The sequence below is a fragment of the Eleutherodactylus coqui genome, chromosome 2 (genome assembly GCF_035609145.1).
Source record: "Eleutherodactylus coqui strain aEleCoq1 chromosome 2, aEleCoq1.hap1, whole genome shotgun sequence".
Taxonomy (NCBI): domain Eukaryota; kingdom Metazoa; phylum Chordata; class Amphibia; order Anura; family Eleutherodactylidae; genus Eleutherodactylus; species Eleutherodactylus coqui.
The window spans coordinates 51,016,356-51,034,986 of NC_089838.1; the positions used below are offsets into that span (position 1 = coordinate 51,016,356).

Consider the following 18,631-nt stretch of genomic DNA (forward strand, 5'->3'; position numbering starts at 1 on the left):
ATGGTGTATTACGAGTAGAGCAGAAACAGAACGCTGTAATTTAATGTGCCGCTTATTGGCCTGTGGTAGGAGGCTGACTTCGCTTACGGAACGCACAGCAGAGCCAGGAAACAATTTTGCGCACGCCTGTAGTGAGACGTAGGTGCGTAGGACTGAGCTAGCGGAATTCACAGCGCAGAAGCAGTCAAGTCGCCAAAGGGCAGTGATACGCCTTAACTATTTGGCTTCCCTTTTTTTAAATGGTGAGCTGAAACAGCAGACAGATACTGTATGCAGCATATATTATGTTTACTGTTTCCCTCTGGCGCTATGACTGCGGTGATGTAACGGGCACAGCAGAGCCAGGAAACAATTTTGCACAAGCCTGCTGTAACGCTTAGCTGCGTATTAATTAGGACTACTACCCCCAGCAGACACGCAGTACACTGAAGACAGTCACAGGCAGCCCAAATATAGTATTTTTCCCCAATTTTTTTTTGAAAAAGCCCACTGCCTATATAGACAGTATATCTCTTTCACCTTTCCCTCTTTCCCTGCCTCACCAGTACTGCCCCTATACTCTGTACAATGACTGCAGACTGAGGACGCAATGGTCTGCACGCCCGATATACAAAAAAATAAATAAATTGTGCAACACTGCTAAAAGCAGCCTCAACAGTACTGCACACGGTCAGATGTGGCCCTAAGAAGGACCGTTGGGGCTCTTGAAGCCTAATATAACTCCTAACGCTCTCCCTATAGCAGCAGCAGCATCACCAGCACTTTCCCTGATCTCTGTCAGCATGCATGTGTGGCGAGCCGCGGGCGGGGCAGATTTTAATACTCGGGTGACACCTGATCTCCCCAGCCACTCACTGCAGAGGGGTGGTATAGGGCTGGAACGTCACAGGATGAAGTTGTAATGCCTTCCCTGTCTTTCTATTGGCCAGAAAAGCGCGCAAATCTGAGAGGAAAGTGAAAGTAACTCGAACATCGCGTGGTGCTCGTCTCAAGTAACGAGCATCTCGAACACCCTAATACTCGAACGAGTATCAAGCTCGGACGAGTACACTCGCTCATCTCTAGTCCTTAATGAACATGCTTGAGCAAACCAAGAGTGAATTGGTTCTAAACCTAGCCATGTCTTCATACCTAAATTTGCCATTTGCTGGCAGTGTAAAGCCAGTGACCAGAAAAAAGTAAGAAAGTGTTTTCATAGTAAGGGCCGCAGGTCAGCTATATATGGCCTCACAATAAACCATTATATTTCACGTAGGCATGTCTATTAAAGGTAGGTACCTTAACAGGACAGCTGTTGCTCCCAAGCTTTTACACAGGAGCAATGGTCGTTGTGTGGTTGGAGGCGAAGCGCATTGGAGATCTCTTCTGGCCCCCCACCACCATTCACAGTAAACAGACAGTCGCTCAAAAATTGAGGGGCTCCTGTTTACACGTCCCGACGGTTGCTTGGTCTTTAGGGGAGCTCCATGATAGATTTCTCACTTAGTGCCCTGTAGGCGGACGCTTGTTCATGGGTGATTATTGTGCAAATCGGCTGTTTTTCAGTGATAACTTGGTGACTAGCTCTCCGTGTAAAGGTACCTTTCATAACACACAGCTGGCACCTGGCTGCTTAACGCCTTATATATTAACAGTGGCATCCGATTGGTTAGAAAGAGGGAGGGGACTAATACTGTCCCCCAGTCGCTCGCTCCCTACCCCCACAACGTGATTGTGGGATGCAGTTGTGCTGTCATGGCAGCTAGAAGCCGTGTGAAACCTGTGCCATAGGACAGCAAAGGTACAGTACACCTCATTGGCTGTGTTGCACCATAGATCACCTGGTCAAGTCACACTAAGGAATGGAAGACTTTTAATAAAAAAGAAAAAGTTAAAAAAAAGAAAACTTTTCCAATTTTTTTTAAAGAAGACAAACCTAATGGGTCTCGCGAAATCCTAAAATGTTTGAAGTAATAAAACATAATGTTGTTTATACCGTGTGGTGAATGTCGTGCAACCTCTCACTTCTACATGTGACATGTCTTCGATAAGATCTTTTATGTTTTCCTCTTGTCTTTTGTCATCCTGTGGGATTTTGCATCTGAGCGTTTAATTTTCTGTCTCCTTCTTCTTCTTCTGTGTGTCTAGAGGGAAGAGGATGATGAGACAATTCGTCTTCTGAGGCTCAGTCAGCAGATATTGACTCCTGGAGGAGAAGGCCTGGCCCTGGAACAAGGAGAGGAAGAGCTGGTGCTCGCGGAATATGAAAGTGATGAGGAAACAAAGAAAGGCATAAAGTATGATACTTGTAGTTCAGCATTAACCCCTTAACGCTGCAAAACTTAGTTAAGTATGTATGGAGGGAGATCACGAGGCGATCTCGCTCCATAAGTCGCAGTTGCTGGCTGTTTCTTACAGCCGGTAGCTGCACAACTCATCGGAGCTGTTAACCCTTTAAATGCTGCTTTCAATGCTGACATTCTAAGTCCCCCGACCCGACCGATGTTCGGGGGTCCCGTACAGTCCCCCCATGATATGAGCGTGGGTTGCCATGCAGGTGTCATGGCAGCTGGGGGCCTTCTGAAAGGCCACAGGGCTGTCATAGCTGAATGCCTATCAAGCCGTTCCTATGGCATGGCTTGATAGAATGCATGTCCGATCACAGTATAATGTAATGCTATAGCATTACGTCATAATGCAGGAGCGAACAAACCATCGCAAGTTCTTGTTACCTCTGGGGACTAAAAAAAACTGTAAAGATAACTTGAAAAAAGTTTTACTAATTTAGTAAAAAAAATAAAAACTAATAAAAGTTTTTAAAAAAACAACCTTCTGCCATATTTATAATAAAATAACCTAACAAAACAAAATTACATATTTGGTATCCCCGTGTCTGTAAAAGTCTGATCTATCATAGTAACACAGAATTTCTCGTCTGTATCATTGAGGGACACAGCAAAGACCTTGGATATAGCTTCTGCCACTAAGCCCTTTAACAAATAATGCAGGGGAAATCATTGAAGATGATGGAGGGAAGGCAAATCTATTAAATGGTTTCTTTTCAAGCGTATTCATAAACGAAAAGGAAATGCCACACGAGATACAGGGGAATAAAATAAACCCCTCGCAAAATGTCATACCTAACGCAGGAGGAAGTGCGGAACCGGTTAAAGAAGATTAAAATCGATAAATTGCCAGGCCCAGATGGAATACACCCAAGGGTACTAAGGGAACTAAGTGATGAGTTAGCTAGGCCGCTATACCTCATATTTCTAGACACTATCAAGACCGGTGTTGTACCATTGGATTGGCGCATTGCCAATGTGGTTCCAATTTACAAAAAGGGGACCAAAAGTGAGCCTGGTAACTACAGGCCAGTAAGTCTCACTTCAGTAACGGGAAACATTTTCGAGGGGATTCTGAGAGACGCCATCGATGAGCACCTCAAGGAGAACAAGGGAATAACTCCTCACCAGCATGGATTCATGAAGGGTCGCTCATGTCAGACAAATCTGATCAGTTTCTACGATGAAGTAAGCTCTAAGCTGGACCTGGGAGAATCTATTGATCTCGTATATCTGGACTTCTCTAAAGCCTTTGACACCATGCCACATAATAGGCTAATCTACAAAATGAGACAGCTCGGATTGGGTGAAACCGTGTGTAATTGGGTAAAAAATTGACTCAATGATAGAAAGCAGAGTGGTAATAAATGGCTCATACTCTGATTGGGCCACAGTCGCTAGCGGGATGCCACAGGGTTCAGTATTAGGCCCCACTCTGTTCAACATATTTATCAATGACCTGATAGAGGGGCTGCACAGCAAAATATCAATATTTGCAGATGACACAAAATTATACAATATAATTAATGCAACGGAGGACAATGTGCGGATACAAACTGACCTAGATAAGCTGGGGGCTTGGGCAGAAAAATGGCAAATGAAGTTCAATGTTGATAAATGTAAGGTTATGCACATGGGCAGCAAAAATGGATGTTACCTATATACACTTAATGGGGCACTGCTAAGGAAAAGTGACATGGAAAAAGACTTGGGGGTACTAGTGGATTGTAGACTAAACTGGAGTAACCAATGCCAATCAGCTGCTGCAAAGGCAAATAAAGTTTTGGGGTGCATTAAAAGAGGTATAGGGGCGAAGGACGAGAACATTATCCTTCCATTATACAAGACACTAGTCAGGTCCCACATGGAATACTGCGCACAGTTCTGGTCACCGGTGCTCAGGAAAGATGCTACAGTACTGGAGGGGGTTCAAAGAAGAGCAACTGAACTAATACATGCAATGAAGGGACTGGAATACCCAGAGAGGCTATCAAAATTGGGACTATTTACTCTAGAAAAAAGAAGGTTAAGAGGCGACCAAATAACCATGTATAAGTACATGAGGGGTCAATACAAGGATCTCTCCCCGGATCTGTTTATACCCAGGACTACGACAGTAACAAGAGGGCATCTGCTACGCTTAGAAGAATGCAGGTTTCATCACCAACATAGAAAAGGGTTCTTTACTGTTAGAGCAGCTAGACTGTGGAACTCTCTGCCGGAGGAAGTGGTGATGGCAAAATCCTTAGAGGAGTTTAAAAGGGGACTTGATGTCTTTCTGGAGAGGAAGGATATTATAGGCTATAAATCTAAGGTTATTTGTTAATCCGGGTATGCAGGCAGGTAGGAACTATTAGGGGTTGATCCAGGGATTAGTCTGATTGCCATTAGGGAGTCGGGAAGGATTTTTTTTTCCCAAAAGGGCTAATTGGCTTGTGCTCTTGGGGTTTTTGCCTTCCTCTGGATCAACAAAACAGGAGGCTAAACAGGCTGGACTAAATGGACATTGTCTTCATTCAGCCTTACGAACTATGTTACTATGTTAGGAGGCGACACTAAGCATAAAAAGTAGCTAATTCCCTCTAGTTATACCCCCTGCAGGCATGAGCAAGCTCAGTTTTTTTGCTTAGTGTCTGAAGTAGGCAGACCTCTTTTATCAAGGTCCCCCAGGACTACATGGATGCGGGACAGGGCAGGCAGGACCCTCCCTGTCCCGATTCTACATGGATGTGGGCAACAGGACAGGCAGAACTCTCCCTGTTCCCCATGAGGAGGGCAGACTGCAAGTGTCTGTCCTCCTCCAAGAAGAAAATGAAGCACATCAGCTCTGACTAAAGCTGATAGTGACCCGCCGGCCATAGTGTCCCCATCCTGGAGAACTCCCATCCTCTCCAAAGGATGGCGAGATGATGAGGCTCACTGCTCGAGATGAGGGAGCATGCACAGCATCAGGACAACCGGGAGTAGGTGAGTAGCTATGGTAGGTGAGTAATCTCCTCTTGCCGCCATACTGGTTTGCCGTGTTTTTTGCCGCCATTCCGGCGTCCACGTTTTTCTGCCGCCGGCATCATGTTGTGGCTAAGGATGGTCGCCTTGGCTGCTACCATGCCAGCGTGTGAGGGCCGCTGTTGTGCGGCCCTGGTTTTTCGCTGCACTGCGGACCGGCCGCACCGTCACTGTGGGCCCCAGCTTTTGGGCTCTCCAGGCCTCATGCTCCAGGCGCTGCCTCGACCTCTCTCTCATGGCCCCTGCGGCAGTCGGGATCCTAGCGGGCAGCAGGGTCGTGGCTGGTGCGGTTGAAAATTTATCCCACGGTTTTTCAGGCCTTCCAGGCCTCGTTCTCCAGGCGCTGCCTCTGCCTCTTGTTTTGTGGTCCCCGCGGAGGTCGGGGCCTCTGCGAGCAGCGGCGGCATGCTGCAGTGACTGCTGGTCACGGACAAAAATTTAGCCCGCAGCTTTTCAGGCCTACTCAACTGTTATAGCCGCGGCAGGCTGGTAAGCTGCCGTGGCAGGACTGTGGCCTTCGCGGGCCTCGTGTGGTCAATCGTGCCCCCCCTAGGTGTAAAGTGGGAGCTGCGGTCACAAAAAAAAAAATAAAATGGGTACAAATTTTGGCCCTTCTGTGCAAGAAGTGTATTGCGACTGCGCGGTCTGTTTTCCCACCGCCCGGCATGTTTAAATTGTCGCTGCCGGTTCTGCATGCTTCTGCCGCTGCGCGGGATGGTGGGTGCATTTGCCAGTTGGCCGCCAGGTTCCTATAGCTGTGGGCCGGCATATTCTACGGTGGCGGTCCAATTGCTGAGGTTTGGCTTGTTTATATTGCCGCTGCGATGTGCCCTATTCGTTTATTGCCTGTCTGACAACTGCGTCACAAATCAGAACAATTGGGATGCCAGGCATCCTCTAGTGCCCCGTTTTGACGAAGGTCAGTTCGTTCTATGACTGACACACCTCACATGGATGGGTGCATCTGCGTCGCAGAGCATTTTCTGGGGTCCCTCGGCAGTTATGCAAATGCCTTTTTTCAGGACCCTCTCATTTGCGCAGGCACTTTGAGACCAGTATGGCTGAGAGCTGCTGGTTGCATGTTTGCTTTTTCACATGTCTGGTTCAGTGTTCGGACTGCACCTTATAGAGCGTCGTCCCGGAAAGAAAGAGAGATCTCTCAACCCCCCCCCCCCCCCCCCCAGCATGGTGCTCGGTCGAGTAATCAGTTACTCGACAAGACCGATGTTCGATTGAGCATCAGCCTTAAACGAGCGTACTCGCTCATCTCGATTAGCTATCCCTCCTAGCTTTGTGTCATCAGCAAATTTGATCAGTTTCCCATCAATTCCCTTCTCCAGACCATTTATAAAAATGTTGAACAACACTGGGCCTAGGACAGAGCCTTGTGGTATCCCCACTTGATACATTCTCCCACTTGGATGTACAGCCATTTATGACCACTCTATGAGTACGATCACTCAGCCAGTTGTGAATCCACCTAACAGTTGCCTTGTTAATCCCATATTTGGTCATTTTTTCAATAAGTATAGTATGAGATACTTTGTCAAATGCTTTACTAAGGTCAAGAAAACCAATATCCACCGCATTTTTCTGATCAACCCAGTCGGTGATACTGTCATAGAAGGAAATTAGATTAGTCTGACATGACTTGTTTGTTACAAACCCATTCTGGCTCTGGTTAATTACTCCATTTTCATCCAAGTACTTGCATAAATGCTGTTTAATAATTTGATCGAAGATCTTTCCCAGTATAGAAGTCAGGCTTACAAGCCTGTAGTTTCCTGGATCCACCTTTTTCCCTTTTTCGAAGATGGGGACAACATTTGCCCTTTTCCAATCTTCTGGGACTTCTGTTCTCCAGGAATTTGCAAAGATTATGGCGAGTGGGTCAGCAATTACCTCTGCTTCTTACTTTAGTATCCTAGGATGTAATTCATCTGGACCTTGAGACTTGAATTCATTTGTTAGCTAAGTGTTCCCCACCATCTCACCGATCCTAGCACTCATCCCTCTGGACTCCGGACGTTTGCACAAAAGGACCAGCGAGATTCATGTACTTGTGTAATCTTGAAGTAACGCCAAATCTTATGGTGCCTGGTTAGAATCATGCGGTGGCTTGACATCTTTTTAAGAAGCCACCCTGGTGAAGAACCCAGAGAGATACCATTTCCAAGGCTAGACCTTTTTAAAAACCATAGGCATCATGCAGAAAATGGAAGCTGTGGCCTTTGTCAGTCTTGGAGGACTAATACTGATGGTATTTTGAGCCAGGTGCCCCCATCTGTCGTGCTCTCTGGTAGCGGTAGCTCTCATACATTGCCTGGGTTGCTCTGTACTAACCCTTTTACAGCGGTGGGTGCTGTTATCAACAGCCTACTCAGCGGAGTGCTGCAGTCTGGATTTCGGTGTACTCTGCGTTTTCCCTAGGTCGACGGCAGAAGGCCCCCAGCTCTTGAGGTCCTGCTCCATTGCAGCTGGTGCTGACGATACATTCAGTTCGCCTGGACTACTCGTCTCCTTTCCGAGCAGGAGGTGTTATCTGGCGTAATTCTCCTTGTCATTAAGGGAGGGTCGTTACTGACTGGTTGCATGTGACCTCACTGCATGTAGTATCGAGATCAGCGTCAATGAGGTGTGTGGTTTACAATAGCTGCTAGTCCCATGGGACGTGACTGTCACAGGTGGGCTCGGTCGGACTTCACAAGATTTCCTCTTTCAAGTGGTTTTAGTTAGTCACCTTGGCTCTGGGCTGGCCCACTGTCAGCCCATCATGTGTCCTTGGTTTTCCGAGGTGGGATTCTCATACTGACTCCACTCTGCGGCAATACAGGGTCACCATGTCACAGACATCATACTTTCAGGCTGTGTTACGGCACATGTTACTCGGACAGCAGGTGCCTCGTTGGAAACGCCTCGTCGAGAGTTTTCTCCTGGTGGGTAGATGGGACCGTTACTCAGGCTACTTTATGCTCCGTGCCTAAGCTGGCTGGTTGCCTAGGCATCCGATAACGCTGGTTGTGGTAAAGGAGCTCCTTTAGGCCTACAGCTTCTTATAATTTCCCGCTCCCTTGGGTACTGCTCTAGAATGTCCCAAGGTCTTTGCTGTGTCCCCCAATGATACAGACAAGAAAGCAGGATTTTTGGGATAACTTACAGTAAAATCTCTTTCTCGTCCTCTTCATTGGGGGACACAGCACCTACCCAGTCTGGTATTAGGACTGTAACATATACTCCTTGGTTGGTTGGAGTGTCCTCAGTGGTTCAATGAGTAGATTTCGTGAGTATTGTGATTTATTAACTATTGTCGTATCCTACTGGCTGCTCCTACCTCTTGCATACAAATTGAGCTTGCTCATGCCTGCAGGGGGTATAGCTAGTGGGAGGAGTTAACACTTTATGCTTAGTGTCGCCTCCTATTGGCAGAAGCTATACCCAAGGTCTTGCTGTGTCCCCCAATGAACAGAACAAGAAAGAGATTTTACGGTAAGTTATACCAAAAATCCTGTTTTACCCTGCACAGTGACTGTCCACAGAAAGAATGCCAGAATTGTGCTTTTTTGGTCACCCGGTCTCCAATAAGAAATGTAATAAAAAGCGATCAAAAAGTTGTATGTATTAAAAAATTGTACCAATAGAAACTACAAGATGTACCGCATAACATGAGCTCTTACACAACTGTCGCCTTAAAAATACAAAAGTTATTGTGATCAGAAGATGGCGACAAAATAATTAGAAAAAAATAAAATCTTTGAAAAAAAAATAGTACAGCAAAAAAATATAAGTTTGGTATCGTAGTATTCGCACTGACCCGTAGAATAAAGTTATCATGTCATTTTTGTTGCAGTGTGTACGCCGTAGAAACAAGACTCATTTCTCAGAGATCTCGTCCACATGGGATGGCAAATCCACTGCGGCAAAGCTGGCAGAAGCAGCCTCTGCGGCGCAGATTTGCCGGCCGCAGCATGTTTATTTTTTTTTTTCTTCTGCTGCGGCCGCGCTCTCCTCTATGGGAGCACCGGCCGCGGCAGAAGAGCGAGCGGCCGGGCCACTTCAAAACCGCTGCGGGGTTTGAAGCAGCGGTTCTCCCGGCGGAAATCTCGCGGTTTTTCGCTGTGGCCAAACTACGAGATTTCCATTGAGAATCCGCCCCGTGTGAACCCAGCCTTAGGGGTTCAAGTTCAAGTGGTGTTTTAGGCCTCATGTCCACGGGGAAAATCAGATCCGCTGCAGATTCTCCATGTAGAATCTGCAGCGGGTCCCTCCTGCCCCGCGGACATGAGCGCTGAAAATAGCAATTTAAAAGCATTTACCTGTCCGTAGCGGGCGGCGAAGCTCTGCTCTTCCTCACGGCCGGATCTTCATTTTCGGCCGGCGGATGAATTCCTGACGCCGGCGGCACGTCGCCGGCACGTCGTCGACGTGCCGCGCGCATGCGCCGGGCACATCCGCCGAGCCGAAGCAAGGGAGATGCGGCCGTGAGGAAGAGAAGAGCTTCGCGGTCCGCTGCGGTGAGTAAATGCTTTAAATTCCTATTTTAGGTCTCCCGCGGATCCGGACGGCTTCCATAGGCTTCAATAGAAGCCCACGGGAGCCGTCCCCGCGGGAGACCCGCACGAAAATGGAGCATGGTCCAGATTTTTTCATGCTCCATTTTTTTTTAAATCCCTTTTATTGACGATCCGCGGGTATTTATCTACCCGCGGGTGGTCAATGCATCCCTATGGGGTGCGGATCCGCGCGCGGGAGATCCGCTGCGGATTTTAAATCACATTTTGCCCGTGGACATGAGCCCTTAGGACTTTTTTATTTTTCTATTGATATGGGGGACCTGGCACTTAGATCCCCACCGATCAGCTGATTCCCCGTGATTGCTGTCACTGTCATCTGTGCAGGAAGTGCTGACCATAGTGTAGCGGCTGTATTGCAGGTGTGACTTCCGTTGAATTAAATGTAATAGCAATCAGAGCTGATGAGCTGTGGTCAGCGCTTTCTGCTTCCTGCGCTGACCGCAATGACAGCAGTCCAGGGAATCCACTAATCAATGGGTATCCCAGCACTGGGTCTCCATTGATTATTTATTGATTACCTCAAAATACCTCTTTAAACGTATTGTGCAGAACTGCTCCTTGAAGAGGTTGTAGCACAATTGCAAGTTTTCTCCTATGCAAAAGATAGAGGATAACTTAATGATCAATGGGGGGGTCTCACTGCTGAGACACCCCCCCCCCCCCCCCCACTGGTCTCGAGAACGGGAGTCTTGTGTCTCCCATCCTGCTTACTGCAGGGTTACCGCACCCACCTGCAATGAGGAGGAGGCTGAATGGATGGTTGGTTGCGCAAGTGCACTAGCACTCTATTCACTCTCAATGGGATTGCGCATGGGTATTTCCACAAGCCCCAATGAAATCAGTGGAGCAGTGGCTGAGCATGCTCGTCCAGCGCTCCCTTTATACAGAAGTCCCTGTGGAGAAAGAAAGAAGCAATCACCACAGTGACAGGCCCGAATGGGACATGGGAGTCCTGGTCTGCAGATCCCCACGATCAGCAAGTCATCCCCTACCCTGTGGATAGGGTAAAACTTACAAATGTGGTATAACCCCCTTTAAAGGGGTTTTCCAGGAGTAAACTATTGATGACCTGTCCTCAGGATAGGTCATTAATAGCAGATTGACAGGTGTCCAACAGCCGGCTCCCCACCAGTCAGCTGTTTTTCCGGGCCATTGGTGTGATAAATGCAATAGATAAATCGATAGATATGTTTAAAAAAAAATATATATTTTTTTTTTAAACATATCTATCGATTTATCTATTGCATTTATCACACCAATGGCCCGGAAAAACAGCTGACTGGTGGGGAGCGTGTGCGCGTGTGTGTGCGTGTGTGTGTGTGCGTGCGTGCGCGCGCGTGCGTGCGTGTGTGCGTGCGCGCGTGTGTAATTATATATGTAAAATTTTATATATATTATATAATATTATTATATGTATAGTAATATGTAGTACTACCTGTCTGAATACATTATAATACAATATTATAGTATTGCATAACAATGTATTCATACAGACAGTCTATTCAGATGCGGGCAGGTCTTAATAAGCATCATTTATGGCCTCTGTTGCCATTACACCCAGAGTGCACCCCACAATCTCATCCTGTGGAGGCGGTTTGGGACATTAGAATTCTGATCACTACATTTAAAGTGGCTAACAGCCACAATTGGAGTCCTATCCTGGCTGTTGCTGGTAGGTGATGTCTGTCAAAGATGGCCAACACCCATTGTGTACGGATAGGTACTGCAATGTAGATCGATCATAGGATCACAGGTTCAACTCCCCTGCAGGAACATTGAAAAAGGTATTAAAAAAAAGGGGGTTTACCCTTTTTGTTTATTTAAAAAAAAAAAACATGTTTGTTATCGACTCATCTGTAGCGACCCTACAATAATTTGCCATCCCCTTACCCACTCATCACCTAGGTTTCTCCACACACTTTTTGGGTGCTCTCCTTAAGGAGACAGGACACCCCTCTTGACCTACAATAATTTGAACACACGGCAAATGCTATAAAATAAAAAGTCAAAATGCTTTTTTTGTTCATTGCGCCCCTGCAAAAAAACACAATAAAAGTGATTTTAAAAGCCAAATGTACTCCAAAATGGTACCACTAAAAACTATAACTCATAATGCAAAAAACAAGCCCTCCTAGACCTCTGTCAATGGAAAAAAAGAAAAATTCTGAGACTTTGAATGCAGCCATGTAAAAAAAAATAAAAATAGTTTACAAAAAAAAGGGGTTTCATTGTGCAAACGAAAGGGGTGTCACAATTTTTGTGTTGTCGTAATTGTACCAATCCACAGAAAAAATGTTTCTTGTCATTTTTGCTGCATGATCACTTCTGTAAAAAAAAAAAAAAACATTTAAAAAAACACAAATTGTGTCAATACAGTCCACAGCTCGCTTCGCAAAAAGCAAGCCCTCGTACGGCTGTGTTGATGGAAAAACATTACGGCTTTTGAAAAGTGGAAATCTTTCCATTCTCAGGACCAAAATAGGCCGCGTCACTAAGAGGTTAAAGCAGTTACTATGTGCTTATCACGGCCGTAACACCGAGGTTGCAGATGTAATTGGGAATTTAGCCGCTCAAGTACATGATGCGGTCTGACTCGCGCGTCACTTTTTGTGACAGAGCATGTATGTCTGCAGAACGCTTTTGATGTGAAGGTGCATCTCAGACGTCGGCCGGTCGTATCTTTGATGACATGGTTTACCCCAAGCTTTATAAACACGGCTGGCATTTACTTTGCAAGCAAACAGAGACACACATTTACCTTTCAAGTGGGAGACGTCTTTGTGGGTGACATGCCTGCAGCTCCAGGGTCCGCCAGCTGTGCAGGACTGACACAAACAGACAAGTTTGGTGGGGGCGGCTGCTTCTTGCTATTCTAATGGTCTCCTCTGTTTTTATTTTTTTTGCCCCTTTATTTGCTGCCAGACTGGATGATGAGGATGATTTTGAAGAAGAGCATGTGACTAAGGTAAGCGTCAAATCATTCTATGCTCCATTCACCTCCCGCATTGTGCTCTGACCACGTCTGCAGCATGCAGGGATATCAGATAATACAATATTCCAGAGTTCCCTGTCCTTGTTCTATTACTGCTGAATTACAGGCCCTTGAATGCTGTGTCAGTAACCCCTCTCCTAATTCCAGGATCCAAGACTGGGAGAGCTTCAGTAATAGTGCCTAAAAATATACTGATGAAGGTTTAAGAGGAAGTGCTACATGTCTATAAACTGTGATGAGTGGACAGTTATTAAAAGCTCAACATATTTCCTGCATTAATCATTCATCTGCCCAAGGCCAATAATTTGGATTTACAACATCCTTCATAATGTAAGGTCTCAGTTAAAAGTTAAAGGGATTGTACAGTGTTAGAAAAACATGGTGTCTGTCTTCCAAAAATAGCGCCACGCCTGTCCGCTGGTTTTGTGTGGTATTGCAGCTGTACTTCATCTAAATGAATGGGGCTGAGCTGCAATATAACTCAACCTGTAAACGGGCACGCAACTGTTTGTGGAAGAAAGCCGCCATGTTTTTCTAAACCTGGACAATCCTCTAACACCAGTCCTGTCTGTTTAACACCATAGATGTTGTTGTCAGTGCTTACAGGGTGTCTATGTGGTTGAAGAAAAAGAAGGGGACTTCCCTTATTACCCCATCAGCTCCCCCCTCAATGCGACCATAGGGTGCTGATGGTTTGCTATGCTCCCCAACAACTGCTTAAGCTTGTAAGGCACTGTTAAAATTAGGGATCATTCACACGGGTGTATGCAATTTCGGTCTGTGAAATACGCAGAGTTTTTACTGCGTGTGTATAGGCGTATTTGGTGTGTGTACTTTTTTTTGCACACGTGTTCACAGAATTTTTTTCACGCGTGCAAAAAAAAAAAAAGAAAAAGGCCCAATTGATCTCACTGTTTTTTTTAACCAACGTTTACTGCCAACATGCGTAAAGGGAGAGATCCTGGCACACTTCCTCTGTCTCCTTCTTTCAGCAGTACATTGTAACTGTATGCCAGCCGCGGCTTTCATGAGGGCTCCTGCAAGTGGCTGTGTCTGCCGGTATCTTTCGGGAGGTCTCACTGTATGGCCCCTGTGCTGCTCTTCTGGGTTCTGGGGCCAGTTTAAGCCCTGGCTTCGGCCTAATCAGGGGGGTACTTTCTTTTGGGCCAGGCTCAGCTCCTGGCACTGCCCAATCAGAGCTTATGGTGCTGGAGGGAGGACCTTCTTGGTCAATATCTTGATAATGGTGATGAAAGTAACCCTTCAGATGACGGATTAGAAACCTGCTTCATCTGAGGCCACATTTTCCGTCAGCCGTTTGAAGTTTTCCACAAAGGCTTTCCCTTCCCATACGGAGTTTGAGGACTTATTAGCCTGGGAATGGAACCTTATCGACAAACCCTTCACCAAACCTAAGCGTTTGGATGTCATGTATCCTTTTCTAGAGGACTTAGTTAAAAAGTCGTCTTCACCAGTAGAATTTTGTGCTTGCACTACAGATCGCTTCTTAATCTATAGAATCCCAGGGTCTCCTTCAAAAGCCAACACTTTGGCTCAGGTGATACAAGCACTATCCACTCAGAATGTAAAAGTTCTTGTTCCTCCCTTGGAAAGCTTCAAGGGATTCTATGCCAAGCTTTTCGTGGTGCCCAATAAGGATGTCACCGCAGACTCATTCTGAACTTGAATAAGTTAAATAAATGCATCACGGTTCGACACACTTGCTTGACGTCGTTGAGGTCCGTTATTGCGACCATGTCAGATGAGCGTTGATCTGATTGCATCCAGAATTAACTGCAAGCTCACAACCTTCATATCCAGGTCTCAGGACCCCCAGGTTCGAGCAGTAGATGCCCTCGTAATTCCCTGGACCAACTTTCAGTTCTCGTCTTTCTTCCCACCCTTTCCACTCATCCCGCAATTATCGCTCCAGACTCATGAGGGTGGCAGTAATTGAATGTCCATCCCTCTGCTTTCCTAGGAGGATCGGGCATTTAGAAACATTGTAGGAGCAGGAGGGGGAACCAGGTATACGGTTTGATTGTATTTGTATTAATTGAGGTCGGTACGGCTTATGCACGTGATCCGGTTTGTAGCCATCTAGAGAACAGGGGGGGTTTTGCTTATGTTAATCCACATTGCCCAAGTCTTGCAATAATTGTTGTAACCCTGAGGGTCGTCGGTCAGCCTCAACCTCTCCATCCTAGCAATTTCATCCATCGCCCCCACCCATGTGTGTCTGGGGACCTCTTTGTTCTGTTTCCAGAACCTAGGAATTGTTAGGCGGGTTGCCATGATGAAGAATTTTAGGAGGCCTTTTTTGAGTGATGGGTTGTTGGGGGAGATGGACAGGAACGCCAACTCTGGTGTCAGTCAGTGGGTTCCTGCAGGTGTACTCGTATAAGTTCTTCATATCGTGCCAAATGGGCGTGACCATAGGGCACTCCCACCAAATATGCAGCATTGAACCAATCCCGATCTGGCACCGCCAGCATATGTTCGATGTCGAGGGGAAGAAGGCATGGAGCCACTCCGGGGTCATATACCATCTGGCTAGAATTTTGAAGTTTTAGCTCCTGGAGCTTGCTTCCGATGGACATTTTCTGAGTATGCTTAAACGCCCTGGTCCAGAGCTCTCCGGGGACCGGCTCGCCCAGAAAGCAATAACCTTTTTTAAAACAAGTATATTACAGAAATGATGAGATTGCTGTAGGCTGGTAGATGAGCAGAGGTTGTCTGAAAATCTAGCGCCTCTTTAACTGATAACATTCTGCTTTCTGCAGCCACCACTAGGGGGAGCTCAAGGTGTACTGGTTGTATATTGAGTTCAATAAAATGCCTGCATACAATGAGCTCCCTCTAGTGGCAACTCCAGGCATACAGCGTTTTATCATGTCACTCTGTCTGCAAGGGATTCAGACCCACGTATCAGACAGTTGTGGCTCTAACAGATATAAAGATGTATTTAGAAACAAGTTGACGCAGAATGATGGAGTAAAAGAAAAAAATTCCGGTAAAATATCATATTAGCAGAGTCAAACAAAAAATGGCCTAAATCGGAAATACATTTCTCCAGTAATATTGTGCAAGACTGGTGGGAATGTCCTTGTCCCCGATCAGCAGAATGCAGGCAGGTGGAATTCAGACTATAGGTTGTCACGTCACAATACATTGCAGTACGTAATACATTTATAACTGGCTTTTTATGTTTTTTTTTTCCCGCACAGATTTATTATTGCAGCCGCACTCACTCCCAGTTGTCCCAGTTTGTCCATGAACTGCAGAAAAGTCCTTTCGGAAAAGGGACGCGGCTGGTGTCTCTGGGCTCTCGTCAGGTGAGGTGCTTGTTTGTCTAGCAGGTGCCCAGCAATGGTAAATGATTTTTCAATGAAGCAAACCTGGGACCAAATATCCTCCTCTTCTGGCTTTTCGGCTAGTTTTGCTGTATGTTCTCAAGGCAATTTGTATTCTTTGTCTGGTTCAATCGCCTGCATTACATTCTCCATCTTCTCCCAGCAGAGGGTGTCAGCCGGAGGACCTGCACAGCTATAAATCTCCATAGTTCTAGTGTTACACGTGCAGATGAAATGATGACACCATCAGATTCCCTGATGTATGTAGGGGTTCAGCATAGGGATGGAAGCGAGCCATCCTAAGTAGGCCCCAACCCAATGCATGCTTACTACTGCCGCAGCGCATTCTAATAAAGACCAATATTATCATCATATAGTGGTAGATAGCGGCTCTATTGAGGTTGTGTGCACACCATATAGGTAATTACAGTACTATTATATCAAGTGATCACAGGTGACATTTCTCTCTGAAGTCGTTCACTTTTCCTGTATTTTCCATCCAGCTCAGACTGCCATAATGCTGCTGAATGAAAAGGGTTCGAAGACTTAAGGCATTCCAGGCTGTAATGAAGAAAGGGCAATGCATTTAAAAATCGAAATGATGTCTTCCTGGGGTCCCCGTGCCTTAAGTCTCGGACCCCTTCTTCATTCAGTAGCGCTGTGATCCTTCTTCCTACTTGCTGATTGCAGATGGAGCCCTCACTGGCCGCTCCGGTGGAGGGGGCTGTAGTTGTTTGGCATTCTAGTGAGCTGTGCCGCTAGGACAGCTGTATCAAGTTAATGCATCAGTGCTTCCAATTACCTTCTCTTGCCTTGGTTTGTCTAAACACGGAGCTCTCCTTTAGATCAGACTGCCATGATGACTTCTTCCAACCACGACTCGTCTCTGCAAAGTTAGCAGCACAGATATCTTTAGCTTCTCACTTTTCCATCACCATCTCTAGCTTTTCCCAACCTACACAAACTACCCATCCTCCTGCTCGATCTATCCCTATTATAGTACCTGCTGTGTGGCACAGCACCCTCAAATAGTGTCCTGCAGAAATGATGTTATAGTTACAATAACCACCCAAAGCATAGTGACACATACAGTAGATCTTACCTGTGAAAACAATATTGCCAGATGGTGCATAGTAATAGTGCCGACAGTGCTCCATATTGCACCCCAGACAGTAATGGTGCCATCTATTGCCCCCCACCCATAGTAATGATGTCCACAGTATTACCCCTTACCAAATAATGCCTCCTTTTTGACTCCTTAGAAGTAGTATTGCCTCTTGAGTGAATTAAAAAGCATTATTGCCTACAAGTGCTCGTTAAAAACTAACAACACCCCCAAGTGGCTGTTAAAAAGCAGTAATGCCCCTTAAAGGGGTTGTCCCGCGCCGAAACGGGTTTTTTTTTTTTTTTTTCAACCAGCCCCCCCCGTTCGGCGCGAGACAACCCCGATGCAGGGGTTAAAAAAGAACACCGGAGAGTGTTTACCTGAATCCCCACGCTGCGGTGACTTCTTACTTACCTGCTGAAGATGGCCGCCGGGATCTTCTCCCTCGGTGGACCGCAGGGCTTCTGTGCGGTCCATTGCCGATTCCAGCCTCCTGATTGGCTGGAATCGGCACGGGGCGGAGCTACACGGAGCCGGCATCCTGCACGAGCGGCCCCATTGAGAAAAGAAGACGACCCGGACTGCGCAAGCGCGGCTAATTTGGCCATTAGACGCCGAAAATTAGTCGGCTCCATGGAAACGAGGACGCTAGCAACGGAGCAGGTAAGTGAAAAACGTCTTATAACTTCTGTATGGCTCATAATTAATGCACAATGTACATTACAAAGTGCATTAATATGGCCATACAGAAGTGTATAGACCCACTTGCTGCCGCGGGACAACCCCTTTAAGTGCCCACAAACAATAGAGCAACTTGTAAAAAAGAAAAAAAGCTATATTCACTTTAGGTGTCACCAAGTTCTCTTTGGCCCAGCGCACACGGCACAATACAGTGACCTCACTGTGCCGCCGATATCAGGATGCTGACCTCCCACCTTTTGTTCCAGGAGTTTGCAGGCTGTAGGACTAAAGCGTCCTATAAGATTAAAAATGGTAGATCGGGGGGCTATGGCTCCCTGTTCTATGTTAGATTACAACTGCATTGACTTCTTGCGGATGCTGAAACTGACGATGGTAGGGTTTGCCCAGGGTAGCGGGTGGGCACCTCAATATGAGTGGGCCTTGGACTGCCACCCTCTTACCACTTTCTTCACAGCCATACATTGGCATATGTTGCCCATTGGGTCCCATGGGGGAAAAAAAATATTTTCCATATAGAAGCATCCTGCTAAAATAGCACAGCAGAGTGCGCTGTTCCATACACTTGAGAAACAGGTATA

The 18,631-nt window shown here is 46.4% G+C and overlaps 1 protein-coding gene across 6 annotated transcripts in view; it reads left to right on the plus strand.

Annotated features, from left to right (window-relative positions):
• DDX11 (DEAD/H-box helicase 11) overlaps positions 1-18,631 on the plus strand; it is a 134,104-nt gene that overhangs the window by 56,095 nt on the left and 59,378 nt on the right. For all 6 annotated transcript variants that reach the window (XR_010790255.1, XM_066590900.1, XM_066590896.1 and 3 more), the window contains exons 5-7: positions 2,128-2,276; positions 12,824-12,866; positions 16,121-16,228. Coding sequence is in view for 5 of the 6 variants with exons in the window: in XM_066590900.1 (XP_066446997.1) it covers positions 2,128-2,276; positions 12,824-12,866; positions 16,121-16,228 (300 nt within the window). In the remaining variant the exon portion in view is untranslated. The remainder of the gene's footprint in view (positions 1-2,127; positions 2,277-12,823; positions 12,867-16,120; positions 16,229-18,631) is intronic.